At 50.8% G+C, this 14,956-nt stretch overlaps 1 protein-coding gene across 1 annotated transcript; it reads left to right on the forward strand.

The window, feature by feature from the left end:
* Positions 1 to 144: 144 nt before the first annotated feature.
* Positions 145 to 10,683, forward strand: IL10RB (interleukin 10 receptor subunit beta). Its single transcript, XM_069004931.1, has 7 exons — positions 145 to 285; positions 2,480 to 2,603; positions 3,952 to 4,121; positions 4,970 to 5,157; positions 7,164 to 7,314; positions 7,577 to 7,734; positions 9,722 to 10,683. The coding sequence occupies exons 1-7, from the start codon at positions 237 to 239 to the stop codon at positions 9,932 to 9,934; spliced, it is 1,053 nt and encodes a 350-aa protein (XP_068861032.1). The 5' UTR covers positions 145 to 236; the 3' UTR covers positions 9,935 to 10,683.
* Positions 10,684 to 14,956: the final 4,273 nt, after the last annotated feature.

Below are 14,956 nucleotides of genomic sequence, written 5' to 3' on the forward strand. Positions count from 1 at the left end.
ACCCCCGCTGTGTGAGGGGGAACCTCCAGCGCCCGAGTTTGAACCCCAGGTGTGTGAGGGAGCATCGCCGGTGTCTGAGGGTGAAGCTGCGGTTTCTGAGGGAGCAGCCCCGGTGTGCGAGGGAGGCTCCGCAGCCCGCCCCGCCCCGCCGGGAAGCGGAAGGCTTTCGGGGTTTCGGGGCGGCCCCGCTCCCGCAGCCATGGCGCGGCCGCCCCGCCGCCGCTGAGGGAGCCGCCATGGCCGCCGCCCTGCGGGGCGCGCTCTGCAGCGGGCTCCTGCTCTGCGGTGAGTCCGAATGGCGGCCGGGCAGCCAGGGAGGGAGGCAGCCAGGGAGGGAGGGAGGCACGGAGCGGCCTCCCGGTCCCGCCTGGCCGCGGGGCGGCTGCGCCCTCAGGGGGAGCGGCAGCGAGCGGCGCCTGAGGCGGCGGTGCCTCCGCGCTGCCCGAGCCCGGCGCGGCTCCTCGGGGGCTGTGGGGAACCGAGCGGCCCCGGGCCTGGGCCAGCAGCCGGGCGGGAGGGCCCCGTGAGGGCAGCGGGGACAGTCCAGCCGGCTGGTGCCGGGGTCCCGCCGCCCGCGGACGTTTTTGTCCCGCAGTTCAATCTGTGCTGGGAACAGGGACGGTCCAGCCGGGATTGGGGCATTGTGCAAGTCCCGGCGAGGAACGGCGGGCGTGGGGGCGAAGCGGCGCCCCGAGGGCTCCGTGTCAGTGTCTGCAGGAGGGGCAGCCGGGGGGGGGTCGGGCTCTGCTGCCGGGGAACAGGGACAGGAGGAGAGGGAACGGCCTCAGGCTGGGCCAGGGGAGGCTCAGGGTGGACAGCAGCAGGAATTTCCCCATGGAAAGGGAGCTCAGGCCTTGGCAAGAGCTGCCCAGGGAGGTTTGGAGTGCCCATCCCTGGAGGTGTCCCAGGAAGGGCTGGAGGTGGCACTCAGTGCTCTGGGCTGGGGACAAGGTGGGCATCGGGCACAGCTGGGCCTGGCTGGGCTCAGAGGTCTGTGCACAAGCTTGAGACCCCAGAGGTATTTCCTCGTCTCTTTGGGTCCACAGTGCCCAATAAAGCAATTTACCTGGAGGTTTTTAATATAGGAAGCACTCTCAGGGAAGTGAACCTTGAAAGGAAACGTGCTTTTTCCTGGGAATTTGCATGCCTACCTCAGACCTCATCCTCAAAGCAGGACTCCAAGAGAATTTAGAGGGACTTTGGACAAGGCCTGGAGTGCCAGGATAAAGGGGAATGGCTTCCCAGTGCCAGAGGGCAGGGCTGGATGGGAGATTGGGCAGGAATTGTTCCCTGGGAGGGTGGGCAGGCCCTGGCACAGGGTGCCCAGAGCAGCTGTGGCTGCCCCTGGATCCCTGGCAGTGCCCAAGGCCAGGCTGGACATTGGGGCTTGGAGCAGCCTGGGACAGTGGGAGGTGTCCCTGCCATGGCAGGGGTGGCACTGGGTGGGCTCTAAGGTCCCTCCCAACCCAAGCCAGTGTGTGATTCAAACTCTTCTGCATTTGTGATGTGCAGGAGCTGTTTGATTTGTTGGGTGCAAGGGTAACACTGTAGGACCAGAGTCTGATACAGGTTTTGTTTAAGCCAGGTTTAGATTTCAAACTCCTGTCTGCCAGAGGGGAGTGACTGACAGATGAATTTCGTTCATGTTTGCGGCCACTGGGGACATGGCTCAGGGGTGATTATGGTGGTGCTGGGGTGACACTGGGACAGGGTGACCTTGAAGGTCTCTTCCAGCCCTGATGATTCTGTGAGCTACAGACATGTAAAATGTATTATTTGTCTTGGAATGTCTGTCATCAGGTGTGACTCCTGTGACATTTAAGTGCCACTTAAACGCTGCTCTGTTCTGACAGGGTTTGTTTGCATTGCTCATTCGTGGTGCAGTAATGGGCCGGAATCTTTGCTATTTTAGTTTCAATCCCTACAGTTATGTAAAAATAATTAAACCATAATAGTAATGGACTTTTCATTGATACTTTAAACTACTTTAGGGTTTCTTTTATTCAGTTCCAAGAAAGGAGAACAACTGGGGTTTTGTCACTTCTGGATAGTGCTGATTAATGATACCTAATTATATTCAATTATATTTAATACCTCTCTTACTTTCAGAGGTGCTTCTGGTTTATCTCTGTTTATCAATCCCCACGCCCTTGTTATTCCTACAGTGCTACTGGAGCACTGCTTAGAAAAATTGGGGTTTGACAATCTCGGGGAGAGTTCATGCCCCGAGTCCTGGGCAGCACCAGCTCAGTCATGCACAAGAAATGTTGGTGTCACAAGGACTTACTGGAAGTCACTGGTGCCAGTAATCTGTTTTGTTGCATAAGGAGGCAGGAGAGGCATCAGGATTTAAATTCATTTAATTGAGCTCTGATTTTAAATAAGCATCTAAGGCAAGGCAGAGGCTGCATTTAAGTTTTGGATGACTAAGAAGTGCTGGAGGAAACACTGAAATGTTTGGGTTTGACTCCTCCCACAGTTTCTGGAATGATCCCAAAGCCCCGAAATGCAAGAATTACTTCAGTCAATCTTCACAGCACTTTGCAGTGGGATGCACCAAGGTTTCCCAAAGGGAATGTCACCTACACTGTCCGATCCAAGAGGTAGGTCTGGGGCTGGGCTGGCTGTAATTCACATCTTACAGCTCTGTGTGGTTGGGATTTGTGTCCTTCTCAGAGGACAATCAGGAGCTGTCCCTTTGTTTCAGCTTGTGAGAGGCTTCCCTACTGAGCTGAAGGACAGGACAGAGGCATTTTCTGGGCATTCACACCCAAGGCAGCTTTGTCCTGGGTTTTTTTGGAACCACAAACACATTTTAACATTGGATGTTATTGGCTGTATGTGTGGTTTTTCTCTCTCATGGAGCTGTTCCCGGTGATTGAAGAGACCTGGTCGTGTTACCCCTTCCCTGATTTCTTAGATGCAGCCATCCCATCCCATCCCATCCCATCCCATCCCATCCCATCCCATCCCATCCCATCCCATCCCATTCCCACCCCTGCCATGGGCAGGGACACCTCCCACTGTCCCAGGCTGCTCCAAGCCCCAATGTCCAGCCTGGCCTTGGGCACTGCCAGGGATCCAGGGGCAGCCCCAGCTGCTCTGGGCACCCTGTGCCAGGGCCTGCCCACCCTCCCAGGGAACAATTCCTGCCCAATCTCCCATCCAGCCTTGCTCTCTGGCACTGGGAAGCCATTCCCTGGCTCCTGTCACTCTCTGCCCATATAAAAGTCCCTCTCCCTCTTTTTTTCTGAGCCCCTCCAGGCATTGGAAGGAGCTCTAAGCCTTCCCCAGAGCCTTCTCTTCATGCTTAGTTGTGAGAGGATTTTTCTGGGTTGTGTAGCCATGGCCCCTTGATCAGTACATTTTGATCAATACCAGAAAGAAAAAAATATATTAAATATCATCTATTAAATCATATGTTGATCAAGGCCAGGATGGAAGGGGCTTGGAGCAGCCTGGGACAGTGGAAGGTGTCCCTGCCCATGGCAGGGGTGGAATGGGATGAGCTTTAAGGTCCCTCCAACCCAAACCTTCTGTGGTTCTATTCTATAACCAGTTCCTGGTCACTTCCCAGCCCTGTTTTCTCTGGCTTTTCCTTGTGTGCAAACCCTGGAGACAGCTCCCAGCAAAGTCCCAGTCAGACAGCAGTGCCCTGCAGTGGCACTGGCTGAGGGGTTGCAGGCTTCTCTGAACTCCTGCCTGCTGAATGGAGTGTTGTAACCCTGCCAGGAAAAGGGCATTTTTTGCAGAATCAGAATTTTAGTCCCTAAGTTTATCATGGATGGTAAAAATCCATGGGTATAAAATCCTTAATGTGAGTCTGACACACACTGGATACTCTTTTGTGTTCATAAGTCCTAACTGCTTGCACTAACAGCTTTGCTGCTTTAAAGCCAGTCAGCCAGTTATAACTGTTTCTTTTCTACACTTTGTTTGTGTTCCCTGCAGCATCAATTTCCCTGGAGACACCTATGAGAATGTGGGGACGAAGCTGAGGCTCCCCGAGTGTGACGTGTCCTCGCTGTCGGCGTACGGGGACTACGTCCTGCAGCTCCGGGCCGAGGCAGGACAGCTCCACTCTGCCTGGGTCACCCTCAGGTTCAAGCCCATGGATGACAGTAAGCCTGTCCCTGTTCTTCCCAAAAAAATACTGCCTGCACTTCACGCCCCTGCACAGCCTGGCTCCGTGGGAAAAGCGAGAGGATGCTGAGTATTTTATAATTTAATTACATTGAACTATAACGTTTTAGTTGTGACACTTGACAGAAAGCAGAGTAGGTTCACTGTCATAGTACTGATAACCTCTTTGGAGGAGATTTTCAAAGAAAGCATAATTTTCTCTTAAAATAAGGGATATCTCTGTTTTCTGGCCAGGGAGAAGTTGTCTTCAAGGAGCCAGACTTCCTGTACATCTAAATAAATTCAGTTACTTCCTTCTTCATTGCTTTGCCAGACAAAAAGCTAAATTTTTATTTTTTCCTACTTCAAAAAAAACCCACTTTCACAGAAATTAATTTTCAGCCAAGAAATTTTGGTTGCACAAGGCATAAATAATTCAAATGTTTTCATTTTTCAAACTGATCATAATCAAAACCCACATTAAAACACTTTTCTAGAGGGTCTTCTCGGGACAGACAGATGTTGTGACAGTTTGGCCCAGAAGGAGAAGTGAGTGATAGCCATGGAAATGGTCCTTCCTCTCCTGGAGTCACCACAGCTGGCAAAAGGGAACTGCCTTTGTTTATAGGGTGTGGGAATGGAGCCTGCATTGGTGTTCAACTGCAAAAATAAAATCCCTTTCCAGAGCAGTTCTCTGAGGAAAGGATTTATTTATGCCAGATCCAGGAAAATAAGTTATTTTCTTCTAATGCATTATTTAAAAGGTGACTTACCATGAGTTGTATAAAAATGTGCAGCTGAGGCAGTGTGAAGTTGAATTCCCTCCTCTCCTCTCTCCCGTGTGCAGCAGTCATTGGCCCCCCTGATGTGAGGCTGAAGTCGGGGTCCGGGGCCCTGCACGTGGATTTCTCTGGGCCCTTTGCCGAGCACGAGCAGGGCAAGTGGCCCCTGAAGAAGTACTATGGCTCCTGGAATTACAGGATCCTCTACTGGAAGAAAGGCAGCACAGACACAGACCTGACCTCTGCTTCCTGGGTATTGTGACTCCCTGACTTTGATCTGGGCTTTGCCTGGAAGACACCATCCTGGGGAAGTCCTGGAAGCTCCTGGAGGCCCTGCACAGGCTGCAGAGCTCTGGAGCCAGGCTGGGAGAGCTGGGGGTGCTCAGCTGGAGAAGAGAAGGATCCAGGGAGAGCTCAGAGCCCCTTGCAGGGCCTAAAGGGGCTCCAGGAGAGCTGCAGAGGGACTGGGGACAAGGCATGGAGGGCCAGGAGCCAGGGAATGGCTTCCCAGTGCCAGAGGGCAGGGCTGGATGGGAGATTGGGCAGGAATTGTTCCCTGGGAGGGTGGGCAGGCCCTGGCACAGGGTGCCCAGAGCAGCTGGAGCTGCCCCTGGATCCCTGGCAGTGCCCAAGGCCAGGCTGGACACTGGGGCTTGGAGCAGCCTGGGACAGTGGGAGGTGTCCTTGCCATGGCAGGGGTGGCACTGGATGGGCTTTAAGGTCCTTTCCAACCCAAACCAGTCTGGATTCTGTGACTCTAAGAGTAAAAATGATCTCGACTAATTACGATTAATCAAATCTGGTCACTACAACTGGGACTCAGAGCAAATGCAGGAGCTGTGTAGTTAAACAGTAGCATACAGAAAGAATTTTCTCTTTCTGTAATTATCAATAACTCTGTGTTTGTTCCCTCTCTGTGGGACTTTGGGCTTTTTACTCCCAAAAATATCTAAAAATGGGTAAGGCTTTTATTCACTGTGGTCACCTGCAGCTCTTCGGTTTGTATCCACTGCAATTCCCTTCCTCCCTCCCAGGGACAGCCTCTTCCACAGGCAGTTGTGTTACTCAGCCCAAAACACTTCTCCATACACAGTGCATGGAGAAAGGTCATTAATCATGCATTAATTAGAGCATTATGGCCTCTGTTTCAGGCAGCCAGGAAGCCTCTGACCAGCAGACCCCAGCCACAGTTAATGAGTGCTTTGTACCTCAGTGCAATTGTACATAGTGGGACTCCACCACGTACAGATTTGTATCTGTTACTGCACAGTTCTTTGCCATTCAGTTCCAGAAGAGGAGGGCTCATCATTTCCCACAAAGCAGTCTGGTTCTCCATTCCCAAACTCCTGAGAAATGCAGCTATTCCTGCACGTGGGATGCACTCAGCTGGATTTACCAGAGGAACAGAGCTGCACTTTGACTCTCTGCTTGGAACCCTTCCAAGTGCAAGTCTGGGAGATTCCCTAGGGATCAAAGAGGCAACAGGCAGAGGCTGGGTAACCTCCCAGGTTATTTGTGAGCTGGGGGCTTGCTCCAAGATCGAAACCTGGCTGGAGAGTCTCCTGTCCCTGAGGAGGGATACTCTGCACTTAAGGGATGTAACTGACCCTGAACAGCAAGTTCATCTGCTCAGCCACTCACAGCTCCCAGAAGTATTTTATTTCTTTCTTTTCTGTGGTTTTGTCTAAATGACAGATCACAGAATCACAGAATTGGGGAGGTTGGAAAAGCCCCCTGTGGTCATCAGTTCCAGCCATTAACCCAGCACTACGTGTTCACCACTAACCCATGTCCCCAAGTGCCACATCTACACATTTTTTAACACTTCCAGGGGTGGGGACTCCACCATTTCTCTGGGCAGCCTATTCCAGGTCTTGACAGCTTTTTCAGTGAAGAAATTTTTCCTAATGTGCAATCTAAAAGTCCCCTGGCACAGCTTGAGACCTTTTCCTCTGGTGCTGTTCCTCCATCCCACTTGTTCCCTCTCCAGTTAGATGGTGTTTGTGTGTAACAGTGCTCCTAGCTGATCTCATTTGGTTGGGTGGCAGTTTCTGGCTGCCACCAGATATCATTTATCATCTCTCATTAGCCTAAAACTTCATTAGTGCTGCTGGAAACAGCCCAAAGATCAGTGGTGTGAATGGTCTCACACTACAATTGTAATTGTACTTCTAATTCCGTGGTTATTCCTTAGCTAATTCCATAGCTAAGTCACTGATCTCACACTCTTCCATTTTTTCTGGTTTTCTCTGTTTTCAGGTAACTCAGGTTGACACCAAACACAGCTCTGAAATCCTGTCCCAGCTGGAGCCATGGACAGTTTATTGTGTCCAAGTGCAGGCGGTGATTCCCGAGTGGAACAAGACAGGGGAGCTGAGCAGGGAGCTCTGTGAGCAGACAACCCACAATGGTAACGTGAGGGACTGGGAAATCATGGAATCACACACTGGGATGGCTTGGGAGGGACCTTAGAGCCCATCCAGTGCCACCCCTGCCATGGGCAGGGACACCTCCCACTGTCCCAGGCTGCTCCAAGTCCCAATGTCCAGCCTGGCCTGGGACACTGCCAGGGATCCAGGGGCATTCCATGGAGAAAGTGATAATTTGAAAATAATTACTCAGAAATTAATCATGGCAGTTTTAATTGTTTTTTTTTCCCTTCTCTCTTGCAGGTGTAACCCCTGTGTGGATAATTGTGACTGTTCTGGTGGGATCCATGCTGGTCATGGTCACAGCTGTCACCGTTTGTTTCTTCTCCAGTTTTTATCTGTACAGACTCACCAAACACATTTTCTGCCCTTCCTACATTTTTCCACAACACTTGAAAGAGGTTTGTTCTCTGCCTAACATGTGAAAATCAGCCTTTCCAGCAGAGTCACCTGGTTTTTCAAGCTCTCTCTGCCAAAACATTTAGAGCTTCTTTTATTTTGCCTCCTTTCACTGGCACCTGATGGTCAATGATCTGTAATTTGTAATAATCAGCTTTTTATGGCTCAGAAACAGGATGGGTTTGCTGATTTTGAAGTGAGAGAGTACCAGGTGTCAACTTCAGTTCCTCATTTAACCAGTGAGCAACAGAAATCTCTGTCTCTCCTGCCTTCTTTTAGACTTAAACCAGCTCATTTGTTCTCCTGCAGCAAAGTCCTGTCACGAGTGTAACAATGAGTTTTAACTTCAGTGAAGTGTCTAAGGAAGGAACCTGGACTAGATCAGCTGTACCAGAGCAGCCTGGGCTATGGAAGGTGTCCCTGCCCGTGGCAGGGCTGGGATGGGATGAGCTTTGGAGTCCCATCCAACCCAAACCATTCTGGGAACCTGTGATTCTATGAAGTCTGAAAATTCAGCTAAAAGGAGAGCAGTGACAGCAGCCACTGCTGATGGGGACCCACTGCCCCTGTCACACACCTGGAACACAAAGAGGCTGCAGCAGGATCTCTTCCCAGAAACAAGCATTTACAAAATACACTCCTGTTCTAACCTGTGCTCTCCTGAGTTCCTGCAGTTCCTCTGGGGCTTTCATTTTGACTCACTTAGAGCTCAGCACCCTCAGGATGGCAGCTCACTTAGCACTTGGCTCCTGCTTTAGGTTGAACACATGCTCAGCACCAGGAGTGTCATGGAATCCCTGAATCCCAGAATGGTTTGGGTTGGAGGGACCTTAAAGTTCACTCATCCCACCCCTGCCATGGGCAGGGACACCTTCCACTGTCCCAGGCTGCTCCAAGCCCCAATGTCCAGCCTGGCCTTGGGCACTGCCAGGGATCCAGGGGCAGCCCCAGCTGCTCTGGGCACCCTGTGCCAGGGCCTGCCCACCCTGCCAGGGAACAATTCCTGCCCAATCTCCCACCCAGCCCTGCCCTCTGGCACTGGGAAGCCATTCCCTGGCTCCTGGCCCTCCGTCCCTTGGTTTGCAGAACCTGGAGCTCAGCAGCTGGGCAGGCAGCACCAGATCCACACAGGATGTGCTCAAGTTTCCTTTGCTTCCAGGTGGCTCTAAAGACCGGGAGAACTTTGGGCTTGTGCTGTGCCAGGAATCAAAGGTCAGCTGTGCCTCCCTAAAATGTGCTTTGGCCAAGGCAGTGCTTTCACTATGGGAATGTTTCAGCTGCAGGTTTGTGCCAGAACATTCCCAATCCCGGTTCGGCAGAGAAGGGTCTGATAGTGAAGATCTTTGTGCTGTTTTTTGTATCTACAGTGCACAGCACTCCTGACAGAGCAGCTGGTTTCTTATTCTAAATTCAATTCAGAATTGTGTCATCTGAGGGCACCAGGATGAGCAGAGGGATGGAGCAGCTCTGTGAGGAAAGGCTGGGAGAATTGGGATTGCTCAGCCTGGGGAAGGAAAGGCTCTGGGGTGATGTAATTGTGGCCTTCCAGTGCCTGAAGGGTTCCAGGAGAGCTGGAGAGGGACTTTGGACAAGGGCTGGAGGGACAGGACACAGGGAATGGCTTCCCAGTGCCAGAGGGGAGGGTTATTGACAAATCTGTCTGTGAACTCCCTCTCCCACAGCCCAGTTACCATTTAGTGTTTGTTCCCAATCAAAACTGTTTTATTTTCTTCAAGTTTCTATTCCAAAGAAATCTCTGAGCCCTGGAGTTATTCTTGCAGAGAAAGGCACTTCCATCTTGCTCCCAAGCCTGGGACAGGATATGAGGGAGGACATGACGCTGTTGGCCCTGTGGGACTTGCAAGGCCTGAGGAAGCCACTTGCTGTGTGCAAAACAATCCCAATGTTGTTTAATGATCCCAGTGTTTCTGAGCAAACAGCATTGGACAGCTGCAGAGACCTAATCCTCATTTCCTTTTTGTTTCCCAGTTTTTGAGCAAACCTCCCAGTGCTCCACAGCCTTTTCCTCCTCTTCCACAAGAAGAACTCCTGGTTTATGACAAGCTGACTGTGATTTCAGAAGAATCCCAAACCCTCAGTGATGGGAGTGGGGATGAGGCCAGCAGGACACCAGAGCACCCTCAGGGCTCTGCACAAGGAGACTCTGACTCAGGAGTGGGAGCAGCCTCAGGAAAAGCCTAAATATCCTCCTCATTCTTCCTTGGAAAAGGAGAAGCAAATGGACTTTTGGGTTTATGTCATTGCTGTATTCTTCAGCAGGAAAAATCTACAGACAAACACGTGGGCACAGACTTTTGACAGAATAATTTTATTTTTTTAAAGTACAAGATACTTGGCTTTAAATGAGGAATTAAATGATCCATAGCTTTTGCCACTGTTGGTTGTGGCTCCCTGAGGAGTTGTAGCAATTCCTGGCACTGATGGTGACATTAAAAAGCAAATGTCATATATATATATAAAAATACAAATTACTTTAATGAACTATTTATTGCAAAAACTAATCAAAATGTTTATAGAAGAAAATAATATTTTGTAAAGAAAGACCTGATCCGGTTTATTTTTTTCTAATGAGAAATGAAGTGTTTTTAAAGATGTCCCCACTGGCATAATCTTTGTATGGAATTTATTCTTCCCTGATGCAAAGTTGTGAAGTTTTTAGGGCAGGATGAACTGATGTCTGTAGAAAACTTGGCAGCTGAAACGGGAGTTAAATTAGGTTCATTTTAATTATCTACTCATGTGTATTCCTAATTTAAAAACTCTGGGGAGCTGTGACTCCCTGTTCCCAATCCAGCCTCCCCTGTGCCGGTGGATAAAGGCTGCAGCCAGCACTGGGGCAGAAGTGGGACCTTTGCACTGGGCATTCACTGGCTTTGTGTGTCACTGCATCAAAGTGAGAGTGAGAAATTAAATTCTGTCACCAAAAGGAACCTTCCAGGAGTGAAGTTGTGTCTCAGCTTGGTGTGGGAATTGCACTGTTTTGGGGGCTGATGTTTGTTACTTAATGCATAAATATCCCCTTTTTGGGAGTGGTTGCGGGAAGTAAACAGGAATTGATTCCATCAATTTTCATCTCCCAGCTCCCCTCGAGGATGCTTAGGAGGGATCTTCCCAGTGTCCCCAACTCCCTGACAGGAGGGGGCAGCCGGGGGGGGAAATCAGGCTCTGCTGCCAGGGAACAGGGACAGGAGGAGAGGGAACGGCCTCAGGCTGGGCCAGGGGAGGCTCAGGGTGGACAGCAGCAGGAATTTCCCCATGGAAAGGGAGCTCAGGCCTTGGCAAGAGCTGCCCAGGGAGGTTTGGAGTGCCCATCCCTGGAGGTGTCCCAGGAAGGGCTGGAGGTGGCACTCAGTGCTCTGGGCTGGGGACAAGGTGGGCATCAGGCACAGCTGGGCCTGGCTGGGCTGGGAGGGCTTTTCCAGCCTCAGGGATCCTGGGATTCTATGGAATCTGCATGGGCTTTTTCTTCACTTTTTAATTTTGTCATATTCTGCTTTAATGGGGAATGTGAAATTTACTGAATTGATTTTTTTCAAGGTATTTGGTTTCATTGGTGCTTTTCTCCACCTCTCCCCAAGGCTGCTCTGGGAATCCTAATCCTGTGTCTGCATCACCACTCCAAGGAACAAGTCCAGCTCCCTGTGTGTTCCCTGTCCCTCCGCCCACAGCAGCAGCTTCTTTCAATATTTTCTTTTTCCCCTTTCCCCCCCTTTTTTTTGGTTTTCAGAGTGGCAAAGCCCCCATGGTGTAACACCCACTGCACGTGGAGCTGGCTGAGGAAGGGCCGGAGATTCCCTGCCTTTCCCTCACTGTTCCTAGAGCTGCTTTCCTCTCTGCAACAGCTGCTTTGCATGGAAGGACAGCGAGTTCCTGTCAGCCAAATGTGGCTGGAATCCATCAGCTGGTTCCAAGGTTCTGCTGAGGGCAGAGATAAGGCAGAGATAAGGCTGTGCCACTTCAGTACGGGCTCACTGCTGAGGCCAACTGGGGGAGAAGAGAAATTACAACTTTGGCTGCTATGGGATATTGGGAGTTTAGGTGGAAGCAGGAAAAGTTTCTGCCAGGACATCACGGCCCAGGGTGCCCAGAGCAGCTGGGGCTGCCCCTGGATCCCTGGCAGTGCCCAAGGCCAGGCTGGACATTGGGGCTGGGAGCAGCCTGGGACAGTGGGAGGTGTCCCTGCCCCACAGACTGGGACACTTCCAGGAATTAGGAGCTGCTAAAATCAGCCTGGATCTGTTTTTTTAGGCTGACCTGCACTTTGGTTGGCTTCAGAAATCCTCCTGCCCCACACCCAGTCCTCCCAGGAAAGCTTTTGCAGGTGAGAGGCCTCTTCCTCAGCCACAGCTTCTGTGAGAGTCACAACGTGAGCCAGGCCTGGGGATAAGGGACAGCCTCTGCCTGTCCCCACATGGGCTGTGGGGCCCCACAGGAGCCTGGGACCTCTATGGGGAAGAAACAATTTAGAGGAGGAGCAATAACTTCGAGGGAAGCAGTAATTCAGAGGAGAGTTTGTCTTCAGCTGCGCTTGTGGACACTACAGCGACAATGAATCAATAAATCAGGTGAACTTTGACCACGTTCTGATGTAAACTGAAAGCACAGAGAGATGCTGGAGGCTGCTCACTCTGGTACAGCGTGTTCTGGCAAAGCCAGGAGGAAAACAGACCCCTCAGAAGGCCTGGGAGTGCTTTAGAAAAAGATTTCAGACCTGAAATGCAAAGAGTGGAATGATTAAGGAATAGGGAAATATGGGGAATACTGAAGGAGAAGAGACTGAGCTTGTGTTCAGCAAAACAGATTCCAGAAGAGAGCAATGAGGGAAGACAGAAAAGAACAGTTTAGAGAATTCCAGTCAAGGGAGTGGAGTGAGAATTTCAGGGAGAAAGAAACCAGAGCCCAGGACCACCCAAGGGGTCAGGGACACAGTCACCCCCCAGCTCCCCATTTTTATCTCTCCCTATTGGGAACTTTGGGGTCTTCTCTGCCCAGCAGGTCCTGGAGGTTCTGAGCCCCAATCCAGAATGAGTCAGAGAGGCTTTCAGAAGAGCTTTTAAATAGATTCTTAATCAGAAATACTTGTGCTTGTAAGTTCATGCTTTTTTTTTTTTCCTAAGGCAGACTGGGGAAGAGCCATTATCACCTGGCAAAATGTCATTTTCTAGGATTCATCATCCTAGAAAATTATTATTGAATAAGTGGGGTGCAAAGCAAGGCTCCTCCCCTTGAGACTGCTGCTGTGAAGAACAAGGCTGCAAAGAGCTGCTTTAAAGGAAGAACTGTGAATAATCCACAGGCTTTGGACCATCTGTGCAATGCACTGGAAATGTTTCTTCCCTAGGGATTGGAGTTCCTGCAGTTCACTGTGCATTCTCTCAAGCCATTACCGTAGAACACTGAGGGCATGGAAGGATGATGGCAGCACAAAGACAAACGAGAAGCCACTGGGGAGCCTGAGAGAGGGAATCCTCACTCCAGTATCACCGATGTGCATCAATAACCCCAGGATTCCCCCTGCAGAAAGCACCAAAGAATCTGATTAACAACTTTCAGTTCTTCCATTTTCCCTTCATCTCTGCCATCACGTCACTCAAATCTCCTCTCTAATTTCCACTCTCTCCTCTCTGCTCCTCTGGTTTTGTGACAGTTTTTGAAACCACATTACAGTTCCTCAGAGAGGGACTTTGTTTTCCCACCTGGGTGAGTGTCGTGACGAAGGCGATGGAAATCCCACCAGGATTTACAGTGGGTTGGATTTTAAACCGTGCTGACCTATGGGTGAAACCAGGCTCTGGAATTCCCCTGAACAGAGCAGAACTCACAGATCACTCTGAAATTCCAGCCTGGAAAAGAGGGGGCTCCAGGGAGAGCTCAGAGCCCCTTGCAGGGCCTAAAGGGGATCCAGGAGAGCTGCAGAGGGACTGGGGACAAGGACTGGAGGGCCAGGAGCCAGGGAATGGCTTCCCAGTGCCAGAGGGCAGGGCTGGATGGGAGATTGGGCAGGAATTGTTCCCTGGGAGGGTGGGCAGGCCCTGGCACAGGGTGCCCAGAGCAGCTGGGGCTGCCCCTGGATCCCTGGCAGTGCCCAAGGCCAGGCTGGACATTGGGGCTTGGAGCAGCCTGGCACAGTGGGAGGTGTCCCTGCCATGGCAGGGGTGGAATGGGATGGGCTTTAAGGTCCTTTCCAATCCAACCAGTCTGGGATTCTAAATATTCTCCATGAAGATGGAACTTGTGTTCAAAATTACGCATTTTGAAGGCACCACAGGCTGTAAGAAGAGCTTTATGTCAGGCTTTCCATGCTCTTTCAGCCTGGTTGATGCAATTTAGGACACTTCTGTCCTTCCAAACATAATCCCAGAATCATCAAGGCTGGAAGAGCCCTTCAGGATCATCCAGTGCCACCCCAGCATCACCCCAAACCCTGTCCCCAAGGGTCACATCCAGACACCTCTGGGACACTTCCACAGACTGTGACTCCACCACTCCATGGGCCTGACCCAAAAAATCATCCTTCCTGCTCCCCAGCCCTGGTGAGGCCTTGTGGAGAGCTGTAACCAGGGCTGGGGAGTCAGGAGGAGGACAAGGAACAGACTCTAAGGAAGATGATTTTATGTGGTCTGGGGAAAGAAGTCTGATGGCAGAGTAATGACAGTGTTAAAAAATTGGAAAGGCTTCTGAAAGCAGGGAATTAATCACCTGTGCTCTGTGCCCATGAGGGAGGTGAAAGCAGTTACAAGACTGCAACAAAACTGAGACAAGGAAAGTTTTCTAGTGATGAAACCCAAAAAATGCAGATGGCACTGCCTGAGAAGGGGGACACGAAAAAAATCTATTGGGAAAGGGTAGATAGATATGATCCCTCCTTGGGCTCCCTGAGGTCCTTCCTTCCTGAACCACTGTTCCTACAGTTTTCACATAAGATGAAATGCTGTATTTGCCACTTTCATCCTGTTCCAGAGCTGACATGAGAAAAAAATATCAAATTATGTCTCCTTTGTCTGTCAGCCAACAGAAATAAAACCAGAAGAGCCCAAAAGGCCTTGTTTCCTCTGTCACAGGAGTGTTTAGGGACAGACATCAATGGCCACAGGGACACACATTATCCTCCCCTGGCTGCCTGTGCTGTGCAGATAACGCTTTTCTCCTCACAGGCTGGGCAACACCAGTTTCTGTTTCTTTTTTATATAATATCAGTGAGGA

The sequence above is a fragment of the Aphelocoma coerulescens genome, chromosome 1, assembly GCF_041296385.1.
Source record: "Aphelocoma coerulescens isolate FSJ_1873_10779 chromosome 1, UR_Acoe_1.0, whole genome shotgun sequence".
NCBI lineage: Eukaryota > Metazoa > Chordata > Aves > Passeriformes > Corvidae > Aphelocoma > Aphelocoma coerulescens.